The sequence below is a fragment of the Chelonia mydas genome, chromosome 2 (genome assembly GCF_015237465.2).
Source record: "Chelonia mydas isolate rCheMyd1 chromosome 2, rCheMyd1.pri.v2, whole genome shotgun sequence".
Taxonomy (NCBI): Eukaryota; Metazoa; Chordata; order Testudines; family Cheloniidae; genus Chelonia; species Chelonia mydas.
In genome coordinates, this window is record NC_057850.1 from 81,196,411 (window position 1) to 81,211,769 (window position 15,359).

The following is a 15,359-nucleotide window of genomic DNA, read 5'->3' on the forward strand; positions in this document are numbered from 1 at the left end:
TTTTTCTATATGTTATGCCAGCAGTTCTCAAACTTTAGTAAGCCAAGGACCCCCATTTTGATTTAAAATTTTGCCACGGACCCCCAAACCCCCTGCTTAGACCCAGGACCTGCCCTGGTTTGTAACAGTTTGCTCTGAGGCTGATATCCACATTCGTGAGTTATTCCAGATAACCTGACCGCCACCATAGCCCCCTGCCCCTTCTTAGAGGCACAGGCACAGAATTTCACCCAGGGTATATTTAATATTGTTGCTGAAAAATACTGGAGGATACTTGGGATGTTGAAGTAGTTTAGGCTCAAACTTTAGTATATGTTATAATCCATTGTGGCCTCAAGGAATTGGTGGAAGTCAAATTTGCAGAGACCTTTAAAACTAGCCTGGGTGCAGCAGAGTTGGGAGGCTGTGGGGCAGCTGGTTACAGCTCCAGCAGGCAGATTCTAGGTCTGGTTTTTATGCCAGCCTGGAGTATAATAGAGAGATGTGGAATCTGCTTTAATCTTTGCAGACTGACTGGCCCCTTGAGGTGCTATCGGCCAACCAGGGAATGGCCAAGTGCAGAATGCTCCAGCCATGCCCCTTCCTTACCCTGATATGATCCTTACACTAGGGGTGGCAGTAGGGTGTGACATGAGCTAAAACATGCTGGTTATATACTTGCCAGGAAGATGTGGTTGCTTTTTGGCCCCTCATGCCACTTGGGCAGCATAATAGGGCCAGAGCGTAGCAGGAAAACCAGCTGGTTTCTGAGAAGCTAATGTTTTTGAATTTGTAACTTTCATCAGAAAACAGTTATCAACCTTTAAGAAATTTGACTGGCTAGCACATTAGGTGTATATCTAAAAAATGATTCTAATAAGCTCTTGACAGACAAACTGGAGACCTGCCCATAATTTATACTTTTTGATAAAATAAATAATTTCCTGAAGGGGTATAAAAAGAGGCCCTATCGAAACTAGATACTGCCAGCCAAGATGGCAGTGTCTGAGCTAGGTCCTTAAGCCTTTGAAAGATGTTAATCATCATTAAAGGGTCTTTGTATCATCAGTGGTCCAGTTCCTAGAAAATGCATGAGTCTAAAGCCTATGCGTGTGTAACTGGAGATAAGTTTTAAGTAGCAGCCCTGGATCAGGTGGGCTAGATCAGAGAGAGCTCTGTCCACAGAGAGAAATTTTGCTGTACACCGCAGCGTGATGCTCAGAGGAGGATCAAAGAAGGCAGTAAGATGTTAGCTATTTACTCCATTAACGGAGACTACTTTATCTAGTTTAGCTGATAAGTGCAAACCGAGATATGTTATACAAACCACTTCTACTGTTTTAATTCTATTTTCTCTGTCTTTAATAAACTTTGTTTTTGTTAAGATCATTGCTGTATGGGCAATTTTGCACAGACATCCCTTAAGAGATGCAAACCTTGCAACCAATTGCTGAAGGGTAGAATGTCTGGATCCTACTCCCTGCTCTCAGTCTCAGACAAGAAGCATGGACAAGTGTCCCATCCTAGCGAGTCGAGTTACAGAAGCAGAAGGATTAAGCAATAGATGAGAGTTGTTGAGCGTATTAGTCACAAACTTAAAGCTACAAGCTGCAATATAAAGGTCTACTACAAACTGAAAATAACCAGAAATTCAAATTTCAGGCTGATATTCAAAGAATGTTTACTCCCCGCCCCCCTTTGCCATGGAGTGAGCAAGAGTATAATCATTAACTTTAAATAGATTGTTTTACATTGACTGGTGCCAGAAGAATCTTAACTACATACTTTTGCATTTAATTTCCTTAAGAAAACATCTGGAAAACCAAGAACACTATTTTATTAATGTTTTTAACAATAGAAAGAATGTAAGTTTCATTCCGAAGGGAAAGGAATAGTAAACTCATCTTGCAACCCCTTTCAGACCTTGATATTTAATTCATGTTTTGGTTTCAGCTTTCTATGGATTGTTTCACAGATTTTACAACTAATTTGGAGATTTATTCTGTTTATTTTGTATCCCATAGAGTTATTTTTCTTGCCAACCAAATTTAATCCATTAATTCGTAGTTCTTGACTTTTTTTTTTAAATAACATAGGATAGCTAAGTACCATGTAGGAAACTAAAAGATTTAAAAGCAGCTTTGGGCATTATAAATATAAATCATCAGTGTATTGAAAACAAATCTAATGAAACCTTAGCTAACAGATTGGAAGAATTCCTGATGCTAGCAAAATTCTATCTTTCATTGTAATATCACCATACAAAGGAGAAGCTGAACTCTGAGGTAGAAGGGACTGTTGTAAAAATGTATTTCACTTTTCTTTAGTGTCCAAGATTTAAGGCCTAACTCCTTAGAAACAAACAAAAGTATCCTAACAGTTCATTTGGGGATCAGATATAATAATTTTTTCTCATAAACTGGTATTTCTTCTGATTTGCAGTGATCAGAAAGGTCTATGTAAAAAGCCAGCTTACTAGTGCACAGGATGCAAGTGTGAGGACAAAAGGACAAAATCATCCCCAGTGTAAGTCCATTCACTTCAGTGGAATTACTCAAGAGATAAACTTGACTCAAGAAGTCAGTGTCTTCTGAAATTCAGTGGAACAGACAGAACTGTAAGAAACATGCCCTGATGTTCAACCTTCACAACAAAAACAAATATGGGTGACAGGAGAGATGTGGAAAGTAGAGAAACAGGAAGTTGAGGAGAGTGCTGGACTGAGAATGGACTCTGGGCCAATGCCATGCTTCCCTCCCCTGAAATTGGGTTTGGTGGGCCCCCAAGTATGATGAATGAATGAGATGTGCATCTTCGCACAACCTCCAGTTTTTTTTCCTTGTGGCAATGGGCTAAGAAATTCCTCTCAGTGATGCCAATGAAAAATCCCAGTGAGTATTACTGAGTTGTAAAGAAGACAAAATGGTTGTAATCATACATGGAAGTGCATAATGGAATGTAGCGAGGAAGTAGAAAGAGCGAGGAAGGCCTTGAGGAGTGTAAGAAAACCAGAACTGGAGGCATGTGGAGAGAGAAGCCTGAAAATGTAGGGTTAGGAAGAGCGAGAGACATTTAGGTGAGGGTCGCCTTGTTTGCTTATTCCCATTCAGAGGTTTCATGAAGGAACAAAGAAATTGCCATAGGTCAGTTCAGACGCCTTATAGAGATAGACTCAAGGAGCTCTATCTATTTAGCTTAACAAAGACAAGGCTAAGGGGTGACTTGATCACAGTTTATAAGCCCCTATATGGGAAACAAATATTTGATAATGAGCTCTTCAGTCTAGCAGACAAAGGTATAACAAGATCTGATGGCTGGAAGTTGAAGCTAGACAAATTCAGGCTAGAAATAAGATATATAATATAAAACTGTGAGGGCAATGAACCATTGGAACAACTCCCCAAGTGGTGGATTGGGTGTTTTTTTAAAAGAGATGCTGTAGTTCAAAAGGAAACATTTTGGGGGAGTTCTATGGCCTGAGTTATAAAGGAAGTCAGACTGGATGATCACAATGGTCTCTTCTGGCCTTGGAATCCATGAATCAAAGTCCAGCTGGTAGGCTGGCTCTGACAGTAAGTAGCATCAGATTCTTCAAATGAGTATGCAAGATCCCAGAAAAGACAGTTATGCAATAACATGCCTAATGTGGAAGCTTCTTCTGAGTCCCAGGCAGTTAGTGGCTGGCTTAACATGGAGGACTGATAGCCCATGTAAGAGCCAGATCCTCAGCTGCTGTAAATTGATCTATGCCCACTTAACCTGCTAAGGGTCTGGCTCTGTTTTTATCCAGCTAATATAACTGGGGATATTCTTATCCCTACAAGTATCTAATCATCATTGAATCCTAGTAAGTTTTTTGTTTCAATATCTTGTAGCAATGAGTTCCATGGGTTACTTATAAGTTGTGCAAAAAATGTGTTTTGTTGTAAATATGTTTAATTTATTACGTTCCCTCTTGTTATTGTATTATACTAAAGGGTAAATGGGAGCACCTTTCGTTTATATTCATAGTTCAATACACCAACATCGTGTCTTCTCTTATGAAATCTTCTCTCTAACCAGTTCTGATCATTTTAATTTTTCCCATACAAAAGTCCTTCCAAGCCTCTAAACTGTGTTTGCTGCCTTTCTCTGTCCCTTTCCTATTTCTACTATTTCCTTTTTGAGGTGATGTGAACAAAGCACAGAATCAAAGGGAGGGGGAACCATCAGTGTATATAGTAGTCCCATTGTAATATTTTCAGCATTATTTTTCCCTTTTCTTAATACAGCCAAGCTTTTAACTGGCTTTTTTCCCTAACCAATACTGCATAGCGAGCAGATGTTTGCATTGATCTGTCAGGAATGATGCCTGTATTATTTTGTGGTGATAGCTGAATTGAATAACAATATGTATGACAGGTTTCAGAGTAGCAGCCATGTTAGTCTGTATCTGTAAAAAGAAAAAGGAGTCCCTGTAGCACCTTAGAGACTAACAAATTTATTAGAGCATAAGCTTTATGTATGAGAAGATCAAACTGTTCTTTTCAATGTGCATTACTTTGTACTCATATATAATTTTCTCAGGCAAAACATTGTTTAGCATTGTTTGATTCTTTGGAATTTCCTCAGTCTTCAAAATATTTTTTAGAATTGGCTTAAACACTGATGAATAAGCAATTTATCAGGTTTGGCACTACCCTGTTTATCCCCGCTTCCAGATCATTAAGAACAATATTCATTATACTTTTGAACTCCTCAGATAAAAAGTATTAATAATTAAGTGACACCATTCCTGGCCCCTCCTTTACACAAGATGAACTCTAGGGGTGGATTCTGGTACTTGTGTGGAGCCTTACTGAAGTCCTTGGCTCTCCAAATTAATATGCTTCCATATTGAAAACTGGTAAGTTAATTATACATTTTTTTTAAATCTCCACAAATGTCTAATCTAATGTCAAAGCTTTATAGCTGTTTGAAAGAGAAACTTCAAAGTTTGTCTAATATAGACTATGCCAAACATACAATGAATCATGTTAACAGAAGTTTAATTTTGCAATAATCTCATAACTGAAAATAAAATAAATCCATTCTCCTCTCTATCTCTTTCTAATACTTGGAGCTCTTGCTTGGATTCCTGTTTGAAAGTGAAATACTGTGACAGATATGGTACATACCTTTGTATCCCAGAATGGCTACTGTTATTGTTAGCAAGGCACACAAAATATATAGTAATATGATGGAGAACTTCAGTGCCCAGTTATTTTTACATTTGGTACATTGAGTCCCCTCCTGAATACCTGCAAAAGAAGATGGGACTTTAAAATCAGGTCAAAGAGTAAGCTTTTATTGTGGTTTCTTTGTCTAAATCACATACACATACAATAATTGTACACATACTTGTCTACACTGCAAGTGATGGCTAACATTCCATGGACTCCGGGCTCACTATAGCCTTACTTTAGTGATATGCTCCTTTTAAGGTTTCAGATGAGTAATAACTGGATTAAATTTAACTGGAAAACCAAATGTGGCTTTATTTGAAAAAAAAAAAACCCCACTATTATCATGAGTCTGATAGTGAGACTTGGTTGCAATTAAGCCAAAAATTTATGGCAATATTCTCTGTCTAGATCCTGATGGTAATAATTCAGTTTTAACATTCAACTTCCCTGCACTGTTAGCCGTGGGTGACATTCACACACAGAAAAAGTAGAACTGAAATTAAGTACTACTCTGAATGTCTGAAAGGAGACTTTTGCACTATTTTGCAACTTTTATATTGACACATGGACTTAGAAGATAAATATTAGCACTTCTTTTTATTTTCACTGTGTAAAATAATGTTAATGAGATTTACGGCTTGTCTATAGCAGCATAGTTATACTGGTATATCTCCCTGTGTGGACACCAGCAGGAGTTATATCAGTATAATTATGCTACTCATACCATTTCCCCACATAAGTGAGTTCTAAAAAAGAGAGAATAGGGAAAGGAACCTCCAGTTATGAGAGAAAATGAACCATTAATATTTGGTATTTGAGCTTTTTACAGAAGATATGGATGTCGGCCTGTTGTGAGACTCTTCTGTCAATGATCACAGGTTATAGCACATATATAAGCATTGAAAGCTTTCATTAGATTATCAATAATTGCAGGGGAAACAGGGACATATAAAAACATTAGAATGTGAAGACCATGTTGGAATGAATGGACTAGGTTGAGCCCTCATTAGGCAAGCATGAATATAGCCCCCTGCGTCTATTAAAAATGAACTTCCTTGACCTTTTACCCTATTTGTTTACTACTAATGGAGTCACAAAGGAGAGCGCTTTAGTAGGTTGGGTGTACCAAATTACTGATCTAATGAAAACTTGCTCAGAAACTTTTTATGAGTAAATTATATTTCCCTTGGGGATCAACCCACCAGCTGATTTTACTTTTCTCCAACTTGTGACCTTCTGCACAGTGCTATTCTTCAGGGAAATGCACAGGCAGCTTCAGCTGTGTTTACTGAGGACTGATGACAGAAATAGCAAGTTAAGTCAACTCTTGTTATCTCAAAGAGTAACAGGTTCTCGTGGTTTTCTTAAAGTGCTTTAAAAAGGGATTTTCATACAGAGGCAAATTCAAGAAGAGAGATTTATACATAAAGTAAGTTTATTTGATGAGTTATTTTCTCAGTCCCCTTTGCTTGTGTTATTTCATATATCAGGCTTGGATAACACTGAAATGAACACTTCACAGGCCAGCTCCTTCTTACACATTATGATTGTGTGGCGAAGTCACACCATAATCTCATTGTTGTGACATCACATTTTGTTACAACGGGATGGATGTGATGTCATAGATTCAAAATTATGAAGTCACTGTAGGACATAGAAGAGAAGCTCAGTTGGGAAAGATCAATTCCTTTTTCAGATAGAGATACAAACCTCTCAGTAAATTGATACATGTGGCAAAAAACGGTGGGAAAACAAGTTAATGCATTTATGTTCTAAATCTAGGTTTGTTAGCATAAGCCATTTGGCCAGAAGCTCCAGAGGGGAAAGGGCTCTCTGCTCCCCCTATTGGTGAAAAGAGAGCTTCATTTGCATAGGCTATCTACCCACAATCCTGCTGGTGACACTTGGGGAGTCACCATAACTAGACATGAACTTGGATTTTGGGGGCAGTGGGCTCCCAGAGCAGCTTGGAGAGGGGAAGAGGATTTTATCTTATGACAAAGAACTGGTTTCGAAGCAGCTAGGACTCTACTCAAGGGTTTTAAGTGTGGTTGGCTCCCCTTCCTGGCTTGTACAGGGTCTTGAAGTATTTGTGAGAGGGAGTTGTTCTGCCTGTTAACGGTCCCTAGAGAGGGAACACAGTTTTCCGGGCGGGGGCTTGGGCCAGTTTACTTATTTGTCAAGAAGATCCCCAAATATATTGAACACAGATCTTCTTGCTGTCATTAACGGCTTGGAGGGAGGGTTACTTTAGGTGCAGTGGAGTGCATGGTGCTTTTCAGACAAGTTTGAAAACAAGATCCCTCCTCTGAGAGGTATATAATTTAGGACCTGATTTTGTAAGTTTCTGTATGCTCTAATTATCCATGGAAATTAATGGGAGTTCAGGACACTCAGCACATCACAGGATTGGCCTCTACCTTATACAGGTAACAGAAATTAAAGTTAATGAGAGCAGGATCAAGCCATAATATGAAAGGGCAACAGACCACAGAGGTACAACACAGAGAAGGAGGCAGAAAAAAAATGCATGTTTGATATCAGCTGCATGTTGGAAATTTGTTTGTATTAAAGTCTCACATTAAAGTTACTCATTTTCAGCTTATGATCTGTTTGCTGACACTGTACTTAATTTGATTGCCTGTGCAATGTAACAGGCTGCAACTCTCACTGATGCCCCTGAATTTAATACTGTTCATCATCTAGCACCATATATGTACTCGTATTTCGCAAGCCACCTGCTTCCTTCTCTTGGTTTTCTCTCCCTATGTATGGTCCAATTAAACAACACTTGTGCTTTATGGATCTTTCAGTTTCAGTGTATTTCAAATGGACATAAAAATGGCACCTGAACATGAGACACTTCATTTTTTTAACAATCCACTACTGTCAGTATTGAGATAACACACACACACACACACTACATAATAATAATAATGATAAACACCCATTTTTCATGATTTGTGTGTATAAAACCAAACATCTTCTGTATTTTCCACAGTATGCATCCGATGAAGTGAGCTGTAGCTCACGAAAGCTTATGCTCAAATAAATTGGTTAGTCTCTAAGGTGCCACAAGTCCTCCTTTTCTTTTTACACACACTACAGCAGCCACAATTTAAAAATTATATTGTAATCTAATCTACCCCAAGATCTAACGTGCACAAGTGCTGGAGCAGAAAATCAGGTAGTTGTAAGTGGGTCCCTCCTCCCCCCACAACTTTGGAGACTCTAGCACAGATAGCTATATCAATTTAACCTCTTCTGGGCTGTGGTATTTGTCATGTCAGGAATACATGGTGTCATAAATATAAAGGGAAGGCTAACCACCTTTAAATCCCTCCTGGCCAGAGGAAAAAACCCTTTCACCTGTAAAGGGTTAAGAAGCTAGGATAACCTCACTGGCACCTGACCAAAATGACCAATGAGGAGACAAGATATTTTCAAAAGCTGGGAAGAGAGAGAACATCAAAGGGTCTGTGTCTGTCTGGGTGAGGCTTTTGCAGGGGACAGAACAGGAATGGAGTCTTAGAACTTAGCAAGTAATCTAGCTAGATATGCGTTAGATTATGATTTCTTTAAATGGCTGAGAAAATAAGTTGTGCTGAATAGAATGAATATTCCTGTCTGTGTGTCTTTTTGTAACCTAAGGTTTTGCCTAGAGGGATTCTCTATGTTTTGAATCTAATTACCCTGTAAGGTATTTACCATCCTGATATTACAGAGGTGATCCTTTTCTTTTTACTGTTTCTTCTATTAAAATGTTTCTTTTCAAGAACTGAATGCTTTTTTTCATTGTTCTAAGATCCAAGGGCTTGGGTCTGTGGTCACCTATGCAAATTATTGAGGATTTTTACCAAACCTTCCCCAAGAAGTAGGGTGCAAGGGTTGGGAGGATTTTTTGGGGGAAACACGTTTCCAAACAACGCTTTCTCAGGAACCCAGAGAAACATTTGGTGGCGGCAGTGGAAAACCAAGGGCAAAGGGTAAAATAGTTTGTACCTTGGGGAAGTTTTAACCTAAGCTGGTAAAAGTAAGCTTAGGAGGTTTTCATGCAGGTCCCCACATTTGTACCCTAGAGTTCAAAGTGGGGAAGGAATCTCGACACATGGATATTCATTTTGTTCCTGATAGTGGCTGGCCTTCTGATTAACTAATTAAATAGAGAGGACTACTAAAGATGACAAAAACCTGGATTTGTCTCAAATGAGAGAATAGGTACTGAACTATTTCCAATATCTCTGGCGGAGCTTGAACAATTTAGGTTCACTTTGCTTAAAGTCCACCCAAAGTTGGTTGATCTAGTACATAAGAGGCACTTGGTATGCATTGTGAACATGGTCTCATTAAGGTTGTCTTGTGGTTTGTTAAGGTCCTTTCCTTTATAAAGGAAACAGCCATATTAGTCTGTCAGACTAACACGAGGCAACATGGGGAAGGATTTAGAGTGAGTGTAGGGTATATGTAAAAAACTGCAACATAAAGTAGGTACCTTCTCTCAACCTTTATCATGGGAGCACAGAGTCATGGCTTGAAGTCCATATTCAATCTTTAACAGGAAAAACTTCCACTTGAGTTAATGGCATTTTGGCTATTTGGAGCCCTGAGTATAAAGACTACGAGATTTGGCTAATCACTGTTATCTGGCTAGGTTTGTAACATCTCATTTGGAGATCTTTAAATTAACTCAGTGGAACCAGTGTAGGACATTTTCCTACAAAGGGAACATATGTAAATCACACAGAACTGGGCTTAGCTTGAATCAGATCTTTGTTGTTCCCAACACAACATACTCCACTATGCATTCTCTACACATGGTTTTAATGATGATGCGCTCCCAGACATTTGTCACTAGCTTTGCATACCCAAAAGTCAGGGTCACTTCCGGATGATGAGCATTGCTCACTGCTGACTTTATCAACATTTAATAAATATCAGATGTGACATGCTGTGCCTTGACACACTTTTCTTTTTCCCCGACTTATTATAATACAAGCTTTGTTTTTTCTATTCACTGTTGGGAAGACATCTGGCCAAACAGACAGCAAATCAGTACAAAGGGATCCTGCTGGCTCACATGTTTTGGGTACCCCCATCTCTGTGAACCAAGATCGTCACAATAAACATGCAAGAGAGACATCCCCCTGTTACCAGCCTTTGTAGTATTTATTTTTACAGCAATACATTCTAGTGACTGGGAACTTTGTTTTCCCGCAGGGGGTATCCATCTGCAGACTCCTTTTGTGCTACAGATAAGGTACGGTTTTTTTTAATTACAGAAGGCTAAACGCATATTCCCTTTGCCAGTCTGCAAATACCTTATCAAAAGCCAGAAGCCTCAAACATATTCTGTTTCAAGGACCACAGTTTCGAATGTTTGAGTATAACATGTATACTGTACAGATTTTCCTGCCAAATACTTCTTTTGGAATATTTTCCACTGAGCTCTCTTCTTGGCTCTTGCTTCAGAAACTTAGGTGGCCTCATAAAATCTGTGCTATAATGTAGAGTTGTGATGAAAACCCAAAATTCCCTATATAACCATGACAAAAAAGCATTGGTAAGATAACTGAAATATTGGAAGAATGTAGTGCAGGAAGCCAAAATCAATGCATTATTTAGGAAAATTCCTTTCCAGTGTGATTCAATATTGATACAGCATCTCTTGTAGCATGCAAGGAAGGCTTCAAGTGTAGTTTATAGGCACCTTTATAAAACATTATCTAGAATCATGGATAACTAGAGTCATGAACCTAAATCCTTATTTAGTCTAATTTTAAAGAGGCTCAGTACAAGCAATTCCCACAGAATAGACATGGAGAAGTAGATTTTAAAATATATTTAGTTGCCAAAAGAGGCAGATAGGCACCTAGTGGGATTGTTGAAAGCACCTAAATGTCTAACTTTCTAATGCCAAGGGGAGTTAGATGCCTCAGTGCTTTTGAAAATCCCACGAGACATCTATCTGCACATTTAGACGTCTAAATACATTTAATAACATGATCCTAAGTAACTAAAATCAGGGACCCAAGTTTGAAAATTTTAGCTGGTGTAACTGACAAGTAAAATCATGATGCTTTAGCTTTAAAGACTGATAAATCTTGATAAATACCTTTAAGCATTAGGAAGGTGGTCTTACATCAACGGGGCATAAAGAGGCAATTTTCAGACTTTGGATCTTACATTTAGGCATCCAGATATGCATCTGGGTGTTTGTATTGACATCTCAAGACATCTAAAATAAGTATCTGACTGCCTGAGTGACAATTTGAGCACTAAAGTGGAAAGATTAGGTGCTCAGACATGAAAACTGGGCTCAAAATATTTAATATTTGGATCTGCTGGAGTATTAAGGGAACAAAGGGCATATTGCATTAGTATGTTCTATGCTCAGCTTACCAATGTTAACCTTCAATAAAGCTTGGAGATCGTAGAATCTAGTCAACCACAAAGTTTTAGCTGAGATTTGCAACTTTTTCCTTCATGTGGTTTTTACATGTTATTAACCTACTGCTTCATGGTATGAATCCATATAATCCCAAGTGAATAGTTAGGTTATAAATAGCAAAACTGATGATTCAGATAAATTCTGATAGTTAACATACCTTAGAAAGCAAAAAGTCTGTAAAACATTTTAATCACTGATTTTCTAAAGTTTACAAATTACAAAAATAGGCTGATTTTTGTTGACTTTTTCAGGAACATCCACTTTGTTATTTTAGAAGTTGATTCTGCATCATAAAGGCTACAGTGGGCATTGAGGGTGCTCAGCAATCACAGGATAAGGCCCTTAGACTGTGGTTATTAAGTACTCTAATTTAGGGCCAGATTCTGCTACCCTTACTCAAGCTGAGTAGTACCTTACTCCACAATTCTCCCCTTTGATTCCTTAGAGCTCCTCAGAGAGTAAGATACTGCTCAGAGAGAATAAGGTTGGCAAAATCTGGCTGTCCCTTAGTTTATATATTAAACACACAAAACCTATTGTTAAAAGAGCATATGGTTGCAAAGTCAAACACTCAAAAGTTAGGTAATGCCAGAATTAAAGTTGCCTGTACAATGCATTCCCAGCCTCCTCACCCAACAAATCCCAGCTTCCATTCTCACCCCTCGCTCCTGGTCTCCTTGCCTGCTGGTCCCAGTCTCTTTGCCCAGCCAGTTCCAGTCTCTCTCTCTGCACCTGCCTCTAGTGCTGGTCTCACAAGATTCCTTCTCCCAGTCTATTTCTTTCACTCCCCACTGGTCTGGCCTTTGAATCGGATAGATTCCTGCTCCATGCTGCCTAGGTGTCAGCAAGGAGGTCATTGAGAGCACAAGTGAGATGGACTCCCTGCTTTCAGTTCCTGTGCCCAGCCCCACACCAACCCAGAATAGCTTGGAGCAGCTGTTACAGGGAAAGTCCAGCTTCACACCTCTAGCTCTGGGCTGGGGCATGCTCAGTTGCTGTGTGAGGATGATGCATACACAGTCTGGTCAGAACTAGGAGCTGTGAGAGTCTTGAGTATGCTCAGTGAGGACAATCTTTGGAGATTTTAGTTGCTAAAATAGAAGTCTCTATTGAGCATGTTCAGACTCTGATTTTTCAAATTCTTATTACATGGCCAGATTTGCATGGTGATAGTAAAAAGCAAATCCCTGACACAAAGGCCACCCTGCTGCCAAATTTTGAGTTCTTGCTCCAAAGCATGGAAAAAGACACCAGAATGTTTTAACATGTACAAAACAATGTATTTTCCCCTAGCCTTGTTCTTAGAAATAGCTGAACCATTTTGGCTGAAGTTTTCCAAATATATTCAGCCAGGAGCAGACACCTGGCATGGAAAATTTCAGCCCAAATGGTTAAAGTTTGGCAAAATTATAAGTAACTGAAAATAAGGCTTTATAATGGGAAGCGTTAGACAACCCTAATAATAGGCAGCACTATCTGTCCCGCCTATCACACTACTGAAGTTACATGAGCATCTCAGGTTTCTTTAAAAAAAAAAAAAAGTTTCTAGCTGCACTGGTTGCAGAGAAAAGCTTTAAAATGTGAATTACAAAAGCTCAAAATCAGAAGGCAAATAAAAGAACCCAGCATTTATTATTGTTTTAAATGTAATGATTTTTAAACCAGTCTTATGACTGGGGGGGCTGAACCCTAATTTTTGAACACTTGGGGTTGGCAATATTGGAGATGTTTAATATCTTCAACTTCCATTGTGGTTAATGGGAATTGAAGGCACTTAGCACCGCTCATGTACCACTAAGGCTGTCAAAGGCATCCAACTGAATCCCAGTTGGATTTGGGAGCCAAACTCACTTAGGCTATGTCTACACTTACCAGGGATCGACGCTGCTGTGATCGATGCAGCGGGGGTCGATTTAGCAGGTCTAGTGAAGACTCGCTAAATCGACCACAGAGAGCTCTCCAGTCAACTTCGGTACTCCACCAGAACGAGAGAATTAAGGTAAGTCAATGGGAAAGTGTTTCCCGTTGACGCAAAGCAGTGTTAGACACTGGAGTAAGTCAACCTAAGCTACATCACTCCAGCTACGTGACTAACTTAGGTTGACTTACTGCGGTAGTGTAGACAAGGCCTTAGACAAGTGGTTCGCAAACTTGTTCCACTCGCGCTGCTTCCAGCAGCTCCCATTGGCCTGAAGCAGTGAACCACAACCAGTGGGAGCCGCGATCGGCTGAAACTGCAGATGCGTCAGGTAAACAAACCGGCCTGCCAGGGGCTTTCCCTGCACAAGCAGCGGAAGAAGTTTGGGAACCACTGCCTTAGACACCTTTGAAAATCCCAGCCTCAGTGTTTTGCTGGATCAGGCCCTAAATTCTGCACATGCGAAAAGTAGGGAAAATTCTTCACTGCAAGATCTATTCTGTCACATGTCGTGGTCCCTTTCCATGAATCCATTATCTCACTTCTGACCTAATAAAGGATCCCAAAGGGCTGGCTTTATTTTCTATGGAAAGCTCCCAGCATCAGAAATACTTTATTATGTGCAGTATATACAATCCCTTTCATTAAAGGAGGGAAGAGCCCTTATGATTCAGCTTGACCATCATCTCGCACTTATTTATATAACCCAGCCAGCATTTTGGTTTTGGCTTTGTACTTGTTCATTGTAGAATACAGAATGAATTGTCAAGGTTCCTAATTATACACCTCAACAACCATAACCATTTAATTATATAGTATTACCAAACAATGTCCTGCAGTGATTAAACATTCAATATCTTAATTAAAAGGGTACAGAAAAGGCCCAGCCACAACACAGGCAAACCACTGAGTGTCTGAATGGTTTGTTACACAAATATTCTGAGGAGAGCTGTAGGACTGTCATGGTAAATTTTGAGGAAAATCATTATAGTGCAATGTCAAGCCATAGAAATGTGGTAAGATTATTAAACTCCCAGGGGACATGAGATCTTTTAAACCATTATATTAAAACAATGCATCCAGATCTAAGATCAATCCCGAGCAAACAAGCAGCAAATGAGGGTACTTTGAAATAATAGTTTTCAACGGGTGAGCTATCACTGCATTCAGTTAATGCAAATCAAGCAGATGATCACTGAGTGCACTGCCCTGGAAGTAAGGAAATCCAATTAAACCGCTCACAAGAAAGAAAAACAAGAAAGAATTTAAACTTGTATATGAATTAAGGAAGTGTACACTGACTCACAAGACAGCCAAAACACCAAGTAGCATTCCAGCTAAATGTTTTTTTCAAGCTGAGCCATATGTGTGCACACACGCACGCAGAGGAGATTTAGGCCAAATAACTGAAGAAAATTCTGAACAGTAAAATTTATCGGATTGTGAACAGTCTCCTTCGAGAAGAAGTGGAGCTCCATTGTTTGAGTAAATTAAAACTCAACGAACAAAAACCTGGAAAATATATAGAAGGGAGCTGTCCTTCAGAGGCAAGGCATTTAGCCAGATGGCCTAATATGTCTTTTCTTTCCTTAAATCTGTTTAATTTTATGATGTTCAATTCTTAATCAAAGCAAGGAGCTTCATCTTGAGTGTTCCCAATGGAAGGTAGTTGCTAATTAATGTTGTATAATTTGAAGACCAATCAATGTATCTGATCTTTGTCCCCTAATTTAACTTAACTTTTGTTTTTCCTTCAGTGTAATGTATTAGGCTTAATTTATATTAGTCTGAATTTTTATACCATGGTATC

At 39.1% G+C, this 15,359-nt stretch overlaps 1 protein-coding gene across 1 annotated transcript in view; it reads right to left on the minus strand.

Moving 5' to 3' along the window:
- COLEC12 (collectin subfamily member 12) overlaps positions 1-15,359 on the minus strand; it is a 139,500-nt gene that overhangs the window by 23,254 nt on the left and 100,887 nt on the right. The window contains exon 3 of the mRNA XM_027827139.3: positions 5,136-5,258. Within this exon, the coding sequence (XP_027682940.2) occupies positions 5,136-5,258 (123 nt within the window). The remainder of the gene's footprint in view (positions 1-5,135; positions 5,259-15,359) is intronic.